Source organism: Paroedura picta, chromosome 5, assembly GCF_049243985.1.
Source record: "Paroedura picta isolate Pp20150507F chromosome 5, Ppicta_v3.0, whole genome shotgun sequence".
Lineage (NCBI taxonomy): Eukaryota > Metazoa > Chordata > Lepidosauria > Squamata > Gekkonidae > Paroedura > Paroedura picta.
This window is the reverse complement of record NC_135373.1, coordinates 16,949,146-16,965,784: the sequence shown is the minus strand read 5'-3', so window position 1 is coordinate 16,965,784 and position 16,639 is coordinate 16,949,146. Positions and strand designations below refer to the sequence as shown.

Here is a 16,639-nt window from a genome sequence, read left to right as displayed (position 1 = left end):
TGACTTTGTGATCTGCTTTGGGCAGAAAGGGATACATTTTTATTTCATTTATTCATTAATTTATTTATGGGTTTGTCTCCCGCCACTTCTCCAGGGACTCGTGACGGCTTACAATAAAAAAATCACAAATGCATAAGAAGCACATAGCAGGGACATGGAAGGAGGGGCCAGAAGACTTGTAGTGGGTGGTCCCCACAGGTGCTTTCGATGGTGCCTGCGAAATGTGCATGGTGGGCTTTTGCCCCACAAAACTTCTATTAGCTGGGGGCATGGAGGTTTCTTAAAATATTGCTTTGGCGGCAGCTGCCACTGCAACACAAGAGGAGCTTTGTTTCTGACTGAAGGTCCGCTGAGGCAGCCATCTTGCAGCTGGCTCACCCCCCCCCAAGGGGACATTTTTGCAGCAGGTGTTTTGAAGCCAGCCCCGCTGCACCGTGTCTGAATTGCAGAGTGGCCCGCAGGCTCAGAAAGGCTGGGGACCTGCTAGCGTGAAGGAACCTAGAAAGCAACGGGGAGCTGTTTGGAGGAGACCCTTGAGCAGGGTTAGTCAGACTGCAGCCCTCCAGAGGTCCATGGACTACAATTCCCAGGAGCCCCCTGCCCGCATTCGCTGGCAGGGGCTCCTGGGAATTGTAGTCCATGGACCTCTGGAGGGCCGCAGTCTGACTCCCCCTGCCCTTGAGGGCTTCTGACGCGGCTCCCTCGCCCCTTCTCCCAGGCCTGGCCACAATGCAAGTGGTGCACCAACTGCCCCGAGGGGGCCTGCATCGGCAGCACGGGCAGCTGCACCTCGGAGAACGACTGCCGCATTAACCAGCGCGAGATCTTCGTGGCCAGCAACTGCTCGGAGATCTCCTGCGAGGCCTCAGACTGCGCCAAGTGCACGGCCTCCGGGAAGTGCATGTGGACCCGGCAGTTCAAGCGCACTGGTGAGGGGGGGACTGATTGGGGGAGGGGGGAGGCCCGGGGGACGCACGAAGGGGGCTGCCTCACTTCCTGGCCTTTTTGAGTGGCTTCCTGGGGAAGGAAGGGCCAAGGAATCGGTTGGGGAGGGCCAGGTGGGGGGTGTTGCAGGACTCGTGCATGGCTTGAAGGGGGCACAGGGGGAGGCAGTGAGCGCTGGCCCTGAACACACCCTCTGCTCAGTCACCTGCCTTCCCACTTGGGCAGTTGCCAGATCCAGGTGGAGCCTGAGGAGGGTGGGGTTTGGGGCAGGGAGGAATATCTGTGGGGCATATTACCCCAGCGTCGACCCTTCAGGAGAATCGATCTTGGTGATCGGGAGATCAGTTGCATCAGCAGGAAATCTCCAGATGCCACCAGGAGGTTGACAGTCTTCTTCAGGCTGCCCGGGAGATCTCTCCTGCTGGCAGAGCCACGATCTCTCCTGTTTTGCTGGGGAACCTCTTGCTAATCGTGGCCCCACCCTGTCCTTTGCCATGCTTGATGCCTCCCCCTATTCCCCCCGGACTGAGCTCCAGCCCCTGTCTCCTTCCCAGGGGAGACGCGGCGCATTCTGAGCGTCCAGCCCACCTACGACTGGACCTGCTTCAGCCACTCGCTCCTCAACGTCTCCCCGATGCCCGTGGAGTCTTCGCCCCCCCTGGCCTGCCCGACGCCCTGTCACAACCACAGCACCTGCGAGGAGTGCCTCAGCTCCAAGGGGGCCGACGGCGGCTGGCAGCAGTGCGTCTGGAGCGTCAGCCTGCAGCAGGTGCCTCCCCCCTCCGCCTTGGGCTTCTTCTCAGAGCCGTTCAGCCATGCCCCCACCCTCAGTGGCAGTGTACCTTAGAACGTCAGTTGCTGGGGGTGGCTCAGGGAAGAGGATTGTTGCTTTTCTGTCTCACTGCCGGGGGTTCAAGCAGCACCTGCCTGGCCTTGGTGGGAAAGAGGATGCTGGGGCAGACAGACAGAAGGGCCCTTTTTTTGTTCTGGGATTCTTCATCCGTCACAGGGACAACAGGGAAGCTCAGAGCAGGAAGGGCCAGATCTACACAGAAAGAGGGGGGGGACCTTGTCTGCACAGTCCCTTCCTAGAATCAGAATCACAGAGTTGGAAGAGACCACCAAGGGACATCCAGTCCAGCCCCCCTCCCACACACACACACACCTTCTCAGGCCCCTAAAAATCACATACTCCAGACACGGGATCATCCAGTCTCCACCTAAGCACTTCAGTGGAGGAGACTAAACCACCCCTTAAATATCACAAAGCATTTTCTGACAGTGGTGGCTGTTTTTAGATGGAATCTGCTGCCTCAAGGGGTGGTGGGGAAGGTGAGGATGCGTCTGTCACCCAGCAAGATTCCACGGCAGGGGGGGGGATTCAAACTCAGGTCTCCGACAAGAGCCAGTGTGGTTTAGTGGTTAGATTGTTGAACTAGGATCTGGGAGACCCAGGTTTGAATCTCGACTACCAGGGAAGCTTGAACCTTTGGCTAGTCACATGCTCTCAGCCTAACCGGGTTGTTGTGAAGAGAAACTTGGAGAATGTTGTAAGCCGCTTCGGGTCTCCATTGGGGAGAAAGGCGGGATACAACTCAAGTACGTAAATAAAATAGCCTGGCGCTCTTCCCACTATACCGTGCTGTCCCATGGGTCTCTCTTCTCTGTCCCTGGCTCTTCAGGATCTCAGTCTGAGGTCTTTCTCATCACCTGCCACAATCTGATCCTTGTAACTGGAGATTCAAGGGATTGAAGATGGTGAAGAACTGTGTGTTTGGGGTGTAAAAGAGTGAGCCTTTCCATTGGCCAGTGAAGGCTAACACTGGCCAGTGAAGGCTAACTTTGGCAAGCAAGGGCTAACAGACTTTTTTCTTCCCTGCAGTGCATGAGCCCCACGTATCTGCCCATGCGCTGCGCGGCTGGGATGTGCGGCAGGGTGCTGAGCGGGGCCGAGAGCTGTTCCCCTTCCTGCTCCCAGTTCCAGCAGTGTGCCCTCTGCATCCAGCAGCCCCGATGTGGGTGGTGCGGCCTCTGGGGCGAGAACGGCAAGGGGCGCTGCATAGAGGGTGGGCTGAGAGGCCCTCACAACGGTAGGTCCCGGACAGAACCTGAGCCTGGCATTTCTGGGGCATCTTCCTGGGTGGAAAGGAAGACCAACTGGGACTGCGTCTGTCCGCTCCAGGGGGTGGTGGCTCCTTGTAGCACTGCCTCTGACGGTTTCCTCTGACCTTTGGAAAATCAGGGATTTCTAAACTCCTTCTGAACTGGGGCCTGTGTGGACAGGAGGTCTCCTTCCTCTGGGTTTGGGGGGGTGGGTGATCCCGGGACTGTCTCCTTTCCCTCAAGTTGCCTGCCCCACGCACGGTTCTCACAGTGTCCTGTCCCGTCTTCCGCCCCCCACAGTGCACTCTCAGTTGTGTGCCACGGAGGCAGACTGGGCCTTCCTGGCATGTCCCCCAGAGAACGAGTGCCTGAACGGGCACCACGACTGCAACGAGACCCAGAACTGCAACGACCTGCCCCATGGCTACCAGTGCAGCTGCAAGAACGGCTACACGCTGGACAAGTGAGTCCCGGCCAGGGCACAGGAAAGGGAGGAGAGGGTGGCTTCAGATACCTTGCGGGTAGCTGATCGGAAGGGGCAGACGAAGGGGTGTAGGTCTCCCGCTGCATGTACCCCCCACCCTCCATGCTGGGCCTGGCCTGATCATCCCAGCTGGAAAAGGACTAGGACAAAGAGCTGTACTGACGTCCTGGACCAGACGTGGAAGGGACTGATCGTCCCGTAAATCCTCGAATATGTCTTCCCCAGCCTTTTAGCCATTGAGAAACCCCTGAAACATTTGTCTGGCTTCGAACAACCCCAGAAGTGATGTCAGCAAACGACACTTCCCTGCCACGCCCCCCAGAAGTCACGTGTCACCAGACAGTCCCCCTGGATGTGACATCACACTCTGTGTCCCCCCCCCCAACTCTAGGGAGCGGTATGAAGGAGGGGGAGATGTCCGGTCACAGGCTTTCATGCTCGGTCACATTTCCTCAGTCCTAGCAGTTCTGCAGCAGGCCAGGGAGGAGGAGGAGGAGAGAAACCCCAGAGAGCCGTATATAAAGGCAAACAAGATGACGAGGAAGGGACCCAGCATCCAGTTAGTCCTCAAATTGGTAGTCTAACAAGGGTTGGGCGCTTCAGCGTCCGAAGAAGCCACTCCACGCTGGCTGCTTCGGGTGTGAATGGCCGCTTCGGACGCCGAAGCACCCAACCCTTTCCAACCCCTGTCAAATTTCCTCTGCTTTGCCTTGGATTGGCTTTCCCACTCGCCATCCCCCGTGGAGCTGATGCCTTCACTACTTTCTCTCCCTCTCCCAAAAGAGTTGAAATCGAGGGCGCCAAAGGAAGCTGGTGGGCAGTAGTTTCAGGACAATATTCTTAATAGGGGGAGGCCTCAGCCTCTCTGCCATGCTGTTGGCCCTCCAGAGGGACTGGCTGACCACTGATTGAGGCAGGAGGCTGGACTGGATGGTCCCCAGGTCTGATCCAGCAGGGCGGTTCTGAGTTTCTTAGGAAGACCTCGGCCTCCATTCTCTGTTTTTGGCCCACCAGAGGAACTGGCCGGCCCCAGAGTGAGTCATGATGCAGGACTAGAGGGACTCCTGGCCTGATCCAGCAGGGCTCTTCTGATGCTTCTGAGCTCTGCCCCTGTGCCTCTTCCCTCTGGTCCATGTCTTTGGAAGGGCTGACGGGGTTTTGCCCCCATTCTCTGTCTCCCTCGCAGCATGACGGGGCTGTGCAAGCCGGTTTGCGAGCAGGGCTGCCTGAACGGGACCTGCGTGGAGCCCAACTCCTGCCTCTGCCACTTTGGCTACGTGGGGCAGAACTGCTCAGTGGAGTGCCAGTGCAACAAGCACAGCAACTGTGTGGGCGTGGAGGCGCAGGATCAGTGCCTGGCATGCTTCAACAACACCATGGTGAGGAGAAGCGAAGGGCTGGGTGGGAGGGAGGGAGGCTGCAGGGGTGAAGGAGCCACAGGCCTTAACCTCAGCAAGGGATCGGCCAGGAGCACCCCTGGGAAACATTCCAGAGGGCGGCTGGACTGGTCAGCCCCAGCGAGAGGCAGCCCTTCCCTGGCGCAAGGATGGCAAGAGCCATGAACCAGCAGACCTTTCTGAGCCTGCAGGCACCTTTGGGATTCTGGCACAGGGTGGTGGGAACAAGCACAAAATGGCCACCATGGGAGGCAGAGCCAGCCACACACCCTCCCCCTCCCCCAGAGGAAGCCATCTTCCTCTTCCAGGAACTCCAGCCCCGTGCAGGATGGGTGGGAGATGGATCCATTCCCAGGGCCCCTGATAAGCCTATCGTCTGCTGATGAGACTTGCCTCTGGGGGAGTGGAAGGTGTTTCACCAGTCCCTGCATGTCTCCTCAGCCTCCCCACACACACACACACACACACTTACTGCCAGCCTCCTCAACTGTGCCCCCTCCCCTCCCCCCAGGGAGAGCACTGTGAGAAGTGCAAGCCGCTCTTTGTGGGCTCCGCCCTGAACGGGGGCTCCTGCCGGCCCTGCCACGCCTTCTGCCGGGGCAACAGCAATGTGTGCATCACGCAGGAGGAGTACGAGCGAGCCCGCCGGGACCCTGCCCGCTACCCGCTGGACCCGGCCTTGGTGAGTCACAGAAAGACACGCGAGGAGCTGTAATCTCGGCAGTTCCGGAACCAGGGGCAGAAGTCCAGGATTGGGGCCCTGGGATCCCTGCCTCCCCCCACCCCCGCCAAACACACAGTCACGTTCTGGCTTTCCCCACCTGGGCCAAGGAAGGGGCAGCCTTCATCTCCTGCAAGCCAGATGGGAATTGCCATCATGACTTCACAGGGTTGCTGTGACTGGCTGCAGAGACAGCTGCCCAAGAGCCAGATGCACATCAGGAAAGGAAACCAGACTATCTGGAATCCAGTGGACACCATCATCAAAAACACTATAATTTTACAAAGCCATTCCTGTATGGATCATAATTCAAAACAAATATTCCAAGTTCACAATTATTCCGATTTCTACATCATCAGCCACCGCCTTCAACACCTGTCCATAGAAATGAAGGGACTTTTGTAAGGATTATTCCTGCACAGAAACTGTGTTTGATGGTTTACTTTGTAACACACGTCTAACTTCTGAATATAAATTTTATTTGTAGAAATTGAAATAATTGTGAACTTGGAATATTTGTTTTGAATTACAATCCAGACAGACTTTGTGAAATTATACTGTTTTTGATGATTGGATTCCAGATAGTCTGGTTTCCTTTTTTTAACATGTAGGCCTTCTGTTGTACACTCCCCTCATTTGGGTTTTGTCCAAGAGCCAGGTGTGACAGGCACTGAGTGGCTCTTGCTCGGAGCAGGGGGGAGTGGAAGATCCTGTCCTGCTTTCCCCTCCTCTCTGTGGACGGAGTGGTGCTGTTGGTGGGGCCTGGGTCAGCCAGCCCATTTGCCCATCAGCTAAGACCTCCCTTCTAGGCGGGTGCCGGCCAGGACGTGCCCAGGGAGACTGGGAGTAGCGTTTTCGACAGCCTCTCCAACTGATCCTATTTATAAACTTGGATTTCTTTTCTCTTTTTCATGTGCCTTTAAGTGAAACGGATGCATGAGTGTTTATCACCCATCGTGGTGAACAAGCTTGTCGAAAGACTATTAGGAAAAACAAAGTTTTAAAATGTCTGTCTTCCCCTAGTTGTCTTCTGCTTTTCACTCTTTATCTTGGGAGATCAGAATCAGACTCACACAGAGCTCTAAGAGACCCCAAAGCCCCCCCCCCGCCCCCCCGGACTCAAAAATCACATACACCTGACAGGCACTCATCCAATCTCCTCCTAAAGACTTCAAACAGAAGAGATTCCCCCACGCTCCAAGGCAGCAGATTCCACCTACAAAATGATTTCTAATATTTAAATGGAACCTTTTTTCCCGTAATATGAACCCGCTGCTCCTCGTCCTTGTCTCTAAAGCTGCAGTAAACAAGTTGGCCCCCTCTTCAACAGGTCTACTTTTTATGTAATTAAACACAACTACCATCTCACCCCTTGCCCTCCTCTTGTCCAAGAGACCCACACCCGACCTCTCCTCGTAAGGCAGGGATTCCAACCCCTCAGCCATCCTGGTCACCTTTGTCTTCTCCAACTTGGCAAGACCCTTCTTGAACTGCAGTGCCCAGAACTGGATGCCGAGAGATCACCTAAAATGGGCAGCCACGTTAGTCTGTCTGTAGCAGGAGGCAAGAGCCAGAGTCCAGGAGCACCTTTAAGTCTAACAGCATTCGTGACAGAGGAGGAGCTTTCGGGAGTCCCTGCCCGGTTCTTCCAGATCTCTTTCTTGAGGTCTCTGGAGTGAGGGTGTGGCGCTGGCCTGCCAGCCTGTGTTCCTGACCCCTTGCCTCCCCCACAGATCCCCAAGTGGGTGGCAGAGGGACCCACTGAGGACGTGGCCGTCTGCGTGAACTGCCAGAACAACAGCTTTGGGGAGAAATGCGAGAGCTGTCTGCACGGATACTTCCTCCTGGAGGGGAAATGCACCAAGTAAGACCTTGCGCCTGACGGGGAGAGAAACTGCACCCGAACCCACCCCCACCCCCACCCCACCCCACCCCCGGCGATGTGACTATACAAAAGAGAGCAACAGAAAGGGCAGGGAGAGGCCATTAGGGAGCCTGTGACCCCCTTGTAGAGGCTTAGAGGCCCACTTTGGGGTCCCAACCCGCAGACCGGGAAGTGCCACTCTAGGCAAAACAAGTAGGAATCCAGCAGCACCTTTAAGATCAAGTAAGTTTTATTCAAAGGATGAGCTTCGGGGTGCAAGTCCTCTTCCTCGGAGACAGTGAAAGGGAATATCCTCGGCCATTACATTGGGGGGGGGGGGCTGGCTATAATCAAGATGCGTAAGTAACTGGGCGACAATAGCTGAGATTGGATTAAGGCAGTTGTCAAGATCTGTGAATAGCCATAAATCAGCACTCGGCACACAAGAGTTAATGAACAGACAGGAGAAGAGGTGTAGACTTTAAATAGAACTTGCTGGTCTTGAAGGAGTCCTTGGTCTCCAACTTCGTTCTGCTGCTTCAGACCAACTCAGCAGTGCTGGATGATGATCCTTCCCGGATCTTCTTGGCACGGTGCTCCAGGCGATGCCATGACTAAGAGCCCCCTCCGGTTTTCTGGGCAAGAGCGTCACCCTCACTTCGCCCCTTTGGCGTGATCCTCCCACTTGGCCCGGGGCAAAAGCTGTGGATTCCTCACCCTTTTGGTCCCTCTCTCTGCAGGTGCCAGTGCAACGGCCACGCCGACTACTGCAATGAACTGGACGGGACGAACTGCCCGTGCCAGAACAACACAGAGACCGGGCCGTGCCAGAACAGCGCCCAGTCCGACAAAAAGGACTGCTACAAATACCAGGTGTGGGGCGGGGCCTGGGATGCGGGGCTCGGCAGAGTGGAATGCCGGGGGAGGTGGGGTGGGATGTCCTAGAATGGGCCCAGAAGAAAGGACAAGCGTCCAGGAATGGGAAAACAGGGAAATCCAGCTAGATCTGCCGCCAAACTCTCTGGGAAGCAGCAGACAGGCTGACTTTCTAGAATTGACAGGCTTTTTGAACACTGAAAGTCACGTTAGGGAATGGCTGAAAAGGGAGTTGGGGAAGACAGCCAGTCCCACTTGGGACTTTTAGACCAAAGATGTAGTCACGCCTCCACCTGGGTTCAAGACAAATCCATTTCAAGCTACTGGGCAGTTGTTATCAGACACCCTTCACACTGACATTCCCCCCCCTTGAGAAAAGAGAAGCGAAATCCCAGTTCCACAATCCACGGGGGGTGGGACTACTTCACCAGTTAGGGCTGGGAAACTCCTGGAGATCTGTGGGTGCTGCCTGGGGAGGACAGGGACCTCAGTGGGGTCCTATGCCAGAGAGCCCAGCTTCCAGGGGAACTGATCTCCTCAGTCCAAAGTTGAGCTGTGGTTCCAGGGGATCCTCAGCGCCCATCTGGAGGCTGCCGTTCTGCTTGCCAGGACACGTGTTGCAAAGCAAAATATTTGAATCTGTGGCTGAGATTCAGTTCTACTGCTGGAGCCATGCGTTACTTTCTTGGGAGGATTTGAAGGCGTCACACGTGGGTTAACCCAGGGTTGCTCATACCTCTTGATAGTACTGGAATAGCTGAGCCGTTTCTCCAGTGCGGAGATAAGAGAGCTGATAGTCATTCTGCGCACTTTGGATGATGTTCCGTGCAAGAAAATCCAGCTGCAAAAGCACATTGAAAGTGCATTAACCAACATGTGCAGAATGGTCTACTGCAGGGGTGGCCAAACTGTGTCTCTCCAGATGGCCAGGGACTACAATTCCCATGCGCCCCAGTAGGGGCGCATGGGAATTGTAGTCCTTGGCCATCTGGAGAGGCACAGTTTGGCCAGCCTGGTCTGTTGTCTTTCCAGATCCAAGCGTGAGCCACCCTGAAAGTGACCTTCTTTCCCCTGCTGTCTCTCCCTCCCCCACCCCGCCCTAGTGTGCCAAATGTCGCGAATTCTTCCACGGGAACCCCGTTGGCGGGCACCAGTGCTACCGGCTGATCATTGTGGACCAAGAGAGCTGCTTCGACCCCACCTCCCAGGCCAACTGCTTCCACGAGCCCAATATCAAGAACCTGCCGCTCGGCCGCACCGTCTTCTTCGGCGTCCAGCCCAAGTTCACCAACGTGGACATCCGCATCACCATCGACGTGACGTTCGGCGGCGTGGACGTCTACATCTCCACCTCCTACGAGACGTTCGCCGTGGACGTGGACGCGCTCACGGGCACGCACTTTGTGCGGGTGGTGTCCCCGGTTGACGAGGCGGCTGGGCGTGGCGGGGCCACCAATGGAAGCCAGGCCTCCCTGCCCGTGCAAGAGAAGCGCACCCACGGCCTCATCACCTACATCACCGTGCGCGGACAGCATTCTGTGCTGATCGTCCGGGGTGTCCGTGACCGGGTGGTGATCACCTACCCCCATGAGATCCATGCCCTCAAGTCCAGCCGGTTCTACATTGTCCTGCTGGGCATTGGGGGGCCCGGCCCCAACTTCACGGAGTCCCAGGGCTTGCTCTCCTTCCGGCAGGACCAGGCCCACATCGACCTCTTTGTCTTCTTCTCGGTCTTCTTCTCCTGCTTCTTCCTCTTCCTCTCGGTCTGCGTCCTGCTCTGGAAGGTCAAGCAGTTCCTGGACCTGAGGCACGAGCAGCGGCGCCACCTGCAGGAGATGACCAAGATGGCCAGCCGGCCCTTCGCCAAGGTCACCATTTACTTTGAGCCGGATGCCCTGGGGGTGGCTGCCGAGCTGATCTTCCTGCCCGCCCGCCCCCACAAGCACCCGGCGCTGGCCGCCGCCCAGCCCCTGCCCAGCCGCCTGAAGCCGTACCACGAGGTGCCCTACCCGGTGGCCCACTTCCGCCGCTCGGAGCCCTTCCTCTCTCACCTCATGGGCTACTCCTACTCCAGCTTCCGCGTGGGGCCCATCACCTTGGAGCCCACCGACGACGGTATGGCCGGGGTGGCCACCGTGCTCTTCCAGCTGCCGGGAGGGCCCCAGGCCCCCAACCGGGCCTGCCTTGGCTCAGCCCTCGTCACGCTGCGCCACAACCTCCAGGACTACTGCAGCAGCAGCCACGGGGTCAGCAGCTCCCGCAAAGGCATCCTCAGCCACGAGAACCTCACGAGCATGTCACTATGAGCCACGGGGGGGGGAGGGAGGGAGGGTGCAGAGCGGGGGCTCCGGCAGGCGGGGGTCATGGCTCCTGCAGCGCTCCTCGGCAGTCTGCCCTGGCTTCCGCGAGAGAGACTGTGTCCTGTTCTCACGTCGTGGACGCAAGCCCTTCTTGCACGTCTCAAAGGCAGGGGCCATTCCCAGCAACCGCCCCTCCGCCGTTTCCCTGGTGCAGACCACGGAGCGGCTGGCCTGGAGGGGCTAGCCAGAGTACAGGCCAGAGATTCCCTTAAGGCAGGGAGAAATGTCTCAGAAACGCAGGGCGAAAGGAAGGGAGAGACTCTCAGTGCCTGGGTGCATGTGTTAGGCGGTTTTATTTTTTCAAAAAATTAGCACCTTCCCTGCCGTTTCCACTTGTCCTGGGTTTTCTACACAGCACTGCCTCCCCGCCCCCTCCAAGGTAATAAAGACCGCTGTTGGCTGTTTTGGTGTTCCTCCTAGTCGGACAGTCAAGCTTCAGAGCCGGTGGTAAAGCTCTTTCTAGGCTAGGCCACGTCAGCTCAATGGGGGAGTTTTTAAAAGCTCCCTTACAAAAGAAAACCAGAGGAAAACAGCACGGCAGGAGCTCATCTCCTTGCTGATGGGGTCCTTTGCTCCGTGAGGGTTCCCACCCACACCCCAATTAGTTCCTGTAAGCCAGGGGTAGTCAAATTGCGGCCCTCCAGATGTTCACTGGCAGGGCCTCATGGGAATTGTAGTCCGTGGACATCTGGAGGGCCACAGCCTGACTGCCCCTGCTGTAAGCATTCCTGCCTGCAGCCTCAAGCAGTCCAGTCCAGGAGAAGCCCCGGCCCACGTTCTTCTCAGTATCTGGCACACTCTGCGTTCCCTCGCTCCTCCACGGCTGCTTTTGTCTTGGCACAGGGCAGTCTGCCTTCTTGGAAGCAGCTCGGTGGCCCCGCCCTCAGAGGTGGCCCTGGGAGCCCTGCTGTTGAATCAGAGGTGGACGGCGTTTTCCCCATCTCCTTTTATCTGTCTCCCAGTGCACTTATTACCAGGGAGAGGCAGCGATTACAACCCTTCCGTACCGGTTTTAGAAGGAGGTTTGTGTTTTGCTAATCTGTGAAGTAACATCTAAAAAGGGCAGAGAGAGAGAGAGAGTGTGTGTGTATCTGTGCCAGGCCAGATCAAAACCCGTCCCTCCCGTGTGTGGCTGGGCTGTGGTTCCCGGTTCCCCTGCAGCAAGAACATCTAGCCAGGCTCAGCATCCGCTGCTGAGCCTCATCGGGAAGAGGCGTTGAGCGGGGCTCTGTTCATTCCACAGCAACGCCCTCCTGGGTGTTGGCCTCGGCCGGGTACCTGGAGAGGGTGCAGACTCTGTGTGAAAGCAGGCTAGCAGGGGCTCTTCAGCTCTCGGGCCATCTGGCAGAGGGCGCAGGGGCAGCAGCAGCAGAAGGCCACAAGGTCGCAGAAGACACAGCCCTGGAAAGAGAAGGTCGCGGTCAGTCAGGGTGGGCACAAAGCTCCAGGATCGGCTTGCTACATCTCATGAATCACCTGAGACTCCTCCTGGTAGTAACAAAGGGGGTAACCCTCCCCCTCCCCAGCTCTTCCAACTCCAAAGGTCCCCAACAAGGTGCCCGCCAAGACCAGGGCATTTGGGGCTTCTGCCCAGCAGGGCCTCTGATCGGCCACTGGAGGTTTGATTGGGTGCTCAACGCTTTTAGAAAGGCCGCCTGGACAGCAGCAGCAGGAGGGTTGTCAGCGTGTGGCTGAAGGTAAGTGGCGGCAGCAGTTCAGTCGCTGTTCCCACCCGCCTGGGTCAGAATGCCACAGGCCCCCGCAGGCACCTCAAAGCGGTGCAGTCCCTTCAGGGTCCTCGGGACTTTGGCCAGGAGGGTACAGCAGCACCAGCCTCCATTGGTCTTGTGGACATGAGCTCGGCAGTTGGGCTGATCTCTTCCCTACAGCTGCCCTCTTGCAAGGCGCTCCTGCCAAGGCTTGGGGGGGGATATGTGTAAGGCGGGGGGCACTGCATTTTGCATCGAGGTCCCTATAGCGTCTGCGCTGACTGGCTGTGGGCGATCCACCGAACAAAGTGGTAGATGGCAGCTCACTTGGGAAGGGAGGGGGAACAGCCGCCAAGGGGCATGCTGCCCACCCCCTGTGTGTATTGCCCTCCCAGCTTCGTAACCTCCTGCTTCAGCCTTGACATCCTCCCTAACTCCAGAGCCAGTTTCCCTCTCAGCCCTGATCCACTTAGCCTTACATGTTTGCAGCCATTTTTGCACGGCCTCTTCCACTAACCCGCTTGGGATCGCCTGCTGGTTTGGGAAACACAGATGCTTCTGCTCCTGCCCCAGCTGGCTCTTGGCCGCCTGGCCTGGCCTGGCCTGGCCTGCCCTTGGAAGCCCGAAGGGAAAGGGAGACGGTACCTGGATGCGAAGCTGTTCCCGCAGGCCCGTCCGCATGGCCACCAGTGCTCCTGGGAGGAATGGGACGCAGAAGCACTCGCCGTACTCCACGCCCACCTTGCACGCCAGCAGACAGGGGAGGAAGATCCCGCAGAGACCTGAGGGAGGGAGGAGAATGTAGGAAGAGCTGCGCTGGATCCGACCGAAGGCCCCTCGAGTCCACCATTCTGCTCCTGCAGCAGCCGGCCAGCCGGTTCTAGCCAGCCCCACACAGAATAGCTGGGGCAGCAACCTCTCTCGCGCCCTCAGCAACCTGGACAAAAGACATCCTGGCTCTGCTACTGCCTCCCTCTCTGAAAGCCTTCCTGGTTGAGGGCCAGCCCTGCAGCAAGGCCACAGTTTGACCCTGGGAAGAAGTGTGTGGCTGGAGCAGAAATGCCAACCTCCAGGCAGGACCTGGAGTTCCTCTGGAATTGCAGATTGCCTGACTCCCCTGGAGAAGGCTTCAGCTGGTGCTCTCACAGGGATCCCTGCCCTCCCCAAATCTCCAAGGACTTCCCTGGCTGGATCTGGCAACCATAATCCCCCTGTCCTCTGCCAGGGCAATCATCGACTTGGAGAACGTGCCGTTCGTCGCCTGCCCTAACCCCTGACCTCAGGCAGTCCCAGTTCTCTCTGAGCTCCCTCAGCCTCAACTCCCAGGGGAAAGGTGATTAGAAGCCGCTTTGAGGCTCCTTTGGTAATCAAAAGCAGGGTGTGGGGAAAAACACCTTTTCTCTAGGAAGGTGATGAAAAGAGCAAAGTAACCATGTCCTCTTCAAGGGAAAGCACAACATTCATGTTCACCCTCGTCCTACTAAGCAAATTGACAGGATGGGACAGGTTGGGTCACTCCCCGGGAGAGTCCCCCCCCCCTTGAGCATACCAGATGGATTTGGGGGCTGCCTTGAGACAGGGATGCCAACCTCCAGGTGGGCCGAACGAGAGGACCTGTGAGCCCCCAGGAGCACTGCAGGAGGAAAGAGGCTGAGGTGGGCGGCTGCAAGTGCCAGAAATTCCTCCTCATGGATTCACAGTGAGAGGCAGAATGAGGACCCACCCGATGCAGAGACAGTTGCTAGCCGTGGTCCTCCATCTACCGCCAGAGCCAAAGGTCAGATTGATATGAAAAAGTGGCAAAATATGGAAAGTCCGCTTGTAAAGCAAATGCTTAGTGATGACAAGCCAGCGTTGGGAGCCACGGAGGGAAGCGATTACCCCTAAAACATCTGGCTCTCACCGTGAATTAATAAAGAAGGTATTCAACTTGCCGCCATCCCTGTCAGCTTTCTTCCTTCTCTGGTGCAGCCTCCACGTGTGGCCTGGGGACCCCTTGGAATTGCAGCCCACCTCCAGACTCCCCCAGAGAAAGCAGCTGCTTTGGAGGGTGGACCCTGTGGCCCGGCATCTCACCAGAGCCCTCAGCAGTTTGGCAGGGCTGGTGCCTGGAAGGAGTGCCATGGAGTGTGCTGCCGCAGGGGCAGGCGATGGCCAACTGTCCTCGTGTCTCCCTTGACCACCCCATGACTGTTCTCTCACAGCAGGCTTCCCACTCCACCCGGCCCATCCCTGAGACTCACAGATCCCCCTGTCAGAGCAGCAGTCCAGGAGATCCGTCTTCCAGTCTCTGTACGGAGTTGGGCAGTACCGGGCGATGGCCACCGGCTGAGTGACCACAGGGCAGGGTGGGGAAGCCATCGGGGCAGGTGCCCTGGAAAGGAAGGGTCCTCAGCCAACAGGGGAAAGAGGTCCAAGCGTCAGCCGCCCAACCGCTCGGCGTTCTCCAAATCCCCAAGGCGACCTTCCCCAGCCAAGTCTCTCTTCCCTCGGGGATGCTGGAGCAGAATGGCTGAAAGGCCCTTTGGCGGGGCGAGTTCTTCAGCGCGGCTGGGAAGTGGCGGGCGTGGGCCCTGGGGCAGGAAGACCCGGCTGGTTGGTGGGAAGCCAGGGCTCACTGCCAGGGCTTGCTCAGATCATCCTCCTTCCCCAGTCTGGGTTCTGGGAAGTCAGGGCTCGGCTTGAATGACGCTAGCAGGTAAGAGGCTGGAATGGGACACCACAGGAGGAGGTGGGTGTGTAGGTGGAAAGCCACTGAGTCAGGAACACCCTCTGCAAAATCTGGGCCACTCCGGTCTCAGGAATAGATTTGGAAACGGGGAGGGAGAAGAAGAACTGAACGAAGCCTGAAGGGCCCAGTGATGAGTACTGAAGAGGGGGAGGCATTCTGGGGCACGGCTGCTACACGCCAAGACTGCAGGATGAAATCGCCAATAGTTTGGGAAACCAAGCAGCCTGCTTGGCAGGAGCTGGGTGGCCAGGATGCACTGGCTTCATGCTGCTGGGGAATGCTGGATCTTGCTGCCTACTGGTCCTCCTTTCTGGATTGCAGGGGGGAGGGGAGGATATCTCTTTCTATCTCTTGGAGGTAGGGAGTGCCAACAACCACTAATGTCCTGTCCGATTCACTTTCAACCAGTTCTCTGGTTCCAAATGGCAATCTCATAGGTTGGCCTACCTCACAGGGGTGTTGTAAGGCAAGCACAATAAAGACTGGAGTGAGCAACTCCTGTTTTGTCACAGTTTCTTCTTTGCCGCTCTTGCTGAGGTTCCAAAGGGGGGAACGACTCGTCCTTCCTCATCTGGGAGCAACTCTTAGCAAGACGTGTCTCTCTCTCCTTCCCAGTGTATTTGCAAGTGGCACAGACCTCTGTAAGAGACAGCCGCTTATGTTCTTTTTATTGACTTGTTAAGTAGAGCACAGAGGTGGCAGGATCAACTGTTGACTGTTCAGGGCTGAGCTGTGCATTGCGTAGGTGATCTAGGATGAGATCTCCAGGTGTCGTTATCTTTTCGAAGTGTCAGATCCCTCCCCTTGGCTGCTGCTTCACCCTTTCGCCCTGCTGTTTCCTGATGGAAATCTCAGCACAGGCATCGTGATTGTAGACGCCATTCTTTCCTACCAGGATGAACCATAATGCCTCTACCCTGATCTTGGGGAAATTATTTGGCAGGAGGGTTTAATTCCCTCCCCTTCAAATCGGGATCCCCGTGCAACGTTTTAAAAGCCTGGAGAACCAATCTCTGATTTCCCACGTTCTTCCTGTGGAGGAGATGCTCCGAGAGAGGCTAAAGTGAAGGGAGAGAAGCGTATTTTGGGGCAGCATTTCCCAAGCCTGTCGGTCCAGACCAGGGTTGTGTGCTTCGGCGGCGCTGGCTGCTTCAAGCTTGAACAACTGCTTTGGCTGCTGAAGCACACCCTAGTCCAGGCCAAAAAGTTTGTCAAGGACCAGTCTTCCTAGCAGCCTGCCCTTTCCGTCCCTCTCGCTTGTATCTTGGAAACCAGAATCCTGGGAACAGCATCTTCCGTGTCATACCTCACTGGGTGTGCTTTCCTTCAGCGCATGCATGCCTCGATCAGGGGAAATGTGTCCATGGGGGGGGGGGGTTATAGAGAGTGACAGGATCGTAGGGGGGATTAGAGAGAGTAATGGAGAAGGAGAGGGCAGGCCAAGGCTGG

General features: G+C 57.1%; 2 protein-coding genes across 3 annotated transcripts in view; one reads left to right on the top strand and one right to left on the bottom strand.

Annotated features, from left to right (window-relative positions):
• Positions 1-15,687, top strand: part of MEGF8 (multiple EGF like domains 8) — a 68,801-nt gene extending 53,114 nt beyond the window's left edge. For both annotated transcript variants that reach the window (XM_077336693.1, XM_077336692.1), the window contains exons 35-43: positions 719-929; positions 1,500-1,714; positions 2,828-3,035; positions 3,349-3,511; positions 4,719-4,911; positions 5,441-5,611; positions 7,384-7,514; positions 8,255-8,387; positions 9,494-15,687. In XM_077336693.1, the coding sequence (XP_077192808.1) occupies positions 719-929; positions 1,500-1,714; positions 2,828-3,035; positions 3,349-3,511; positions 4,719-4,911; positions 5,441-5,611; positions 7,384-7,514; positions 8,255-8,387; positions 9,494-10,696 (2,628 nt within the window). In that variant the 3' untranslated portion in view covers positions 10,697-15,687. The remainder of the gene's footprint in view (positions 1-718; positions 930-1,499; positions 1,715-2,827; positions 3,036-3,348; positions 3,512-4,718; positions 4,912-5,440; positions 5,612-7,383; positions 7,515-8,254; positions 8,388-9,493) is intronic.
• On the bottom strand, positions 12,029-14,833 carry LOC143837168 (cornifelin homolog A-like). The gene is made up of 3 exons (XM_077336697.1): positions 14,703-14,833; positions 13,105-13,241; positions 12,029-12,151 (listed from the first exon to the last, which is right to left on the bottom strand). The coding sequence occupies exons 1-3, from the start codon at positions 14,818-14,820 to the stop codon at positions 12,062-12,064; spliced, it is 345 nt and encodes a 114-aa protein (XP_077192812.1). The 5' UTR covers positions 14,821-14,833; the 3' UTR covers positions 12,029-12,061.
• Positions 15,688-16,639: the final 952 nt, after the last annotated feature.

Bases quoted from the DNA above. Each gene is read 5' to 3' on its own strand.
- LOC143837168 (XM_077336697.1), bottom strand. From the start codon at position 14,820: ATGGCTTCCCCACCCTGCCCTGTGGTCACTCAGCCGGTGGCCATCGCC. The intron at 13,242-14,702 runs GTGAGTCTCAGG...TCCCTCCCTCAG, and splicing joins CTGCTCTGACAGGGGGATCT to GTCTCTGCGGGATCTTCCTC. The intron at 12,152-13,104 runs GTACCGTCTCCC...TTCTCTTTCCAG, and splicing joins GGGAACAGCTTCGCATCCAG to GGCTGTGTCTTCTGCGACCT.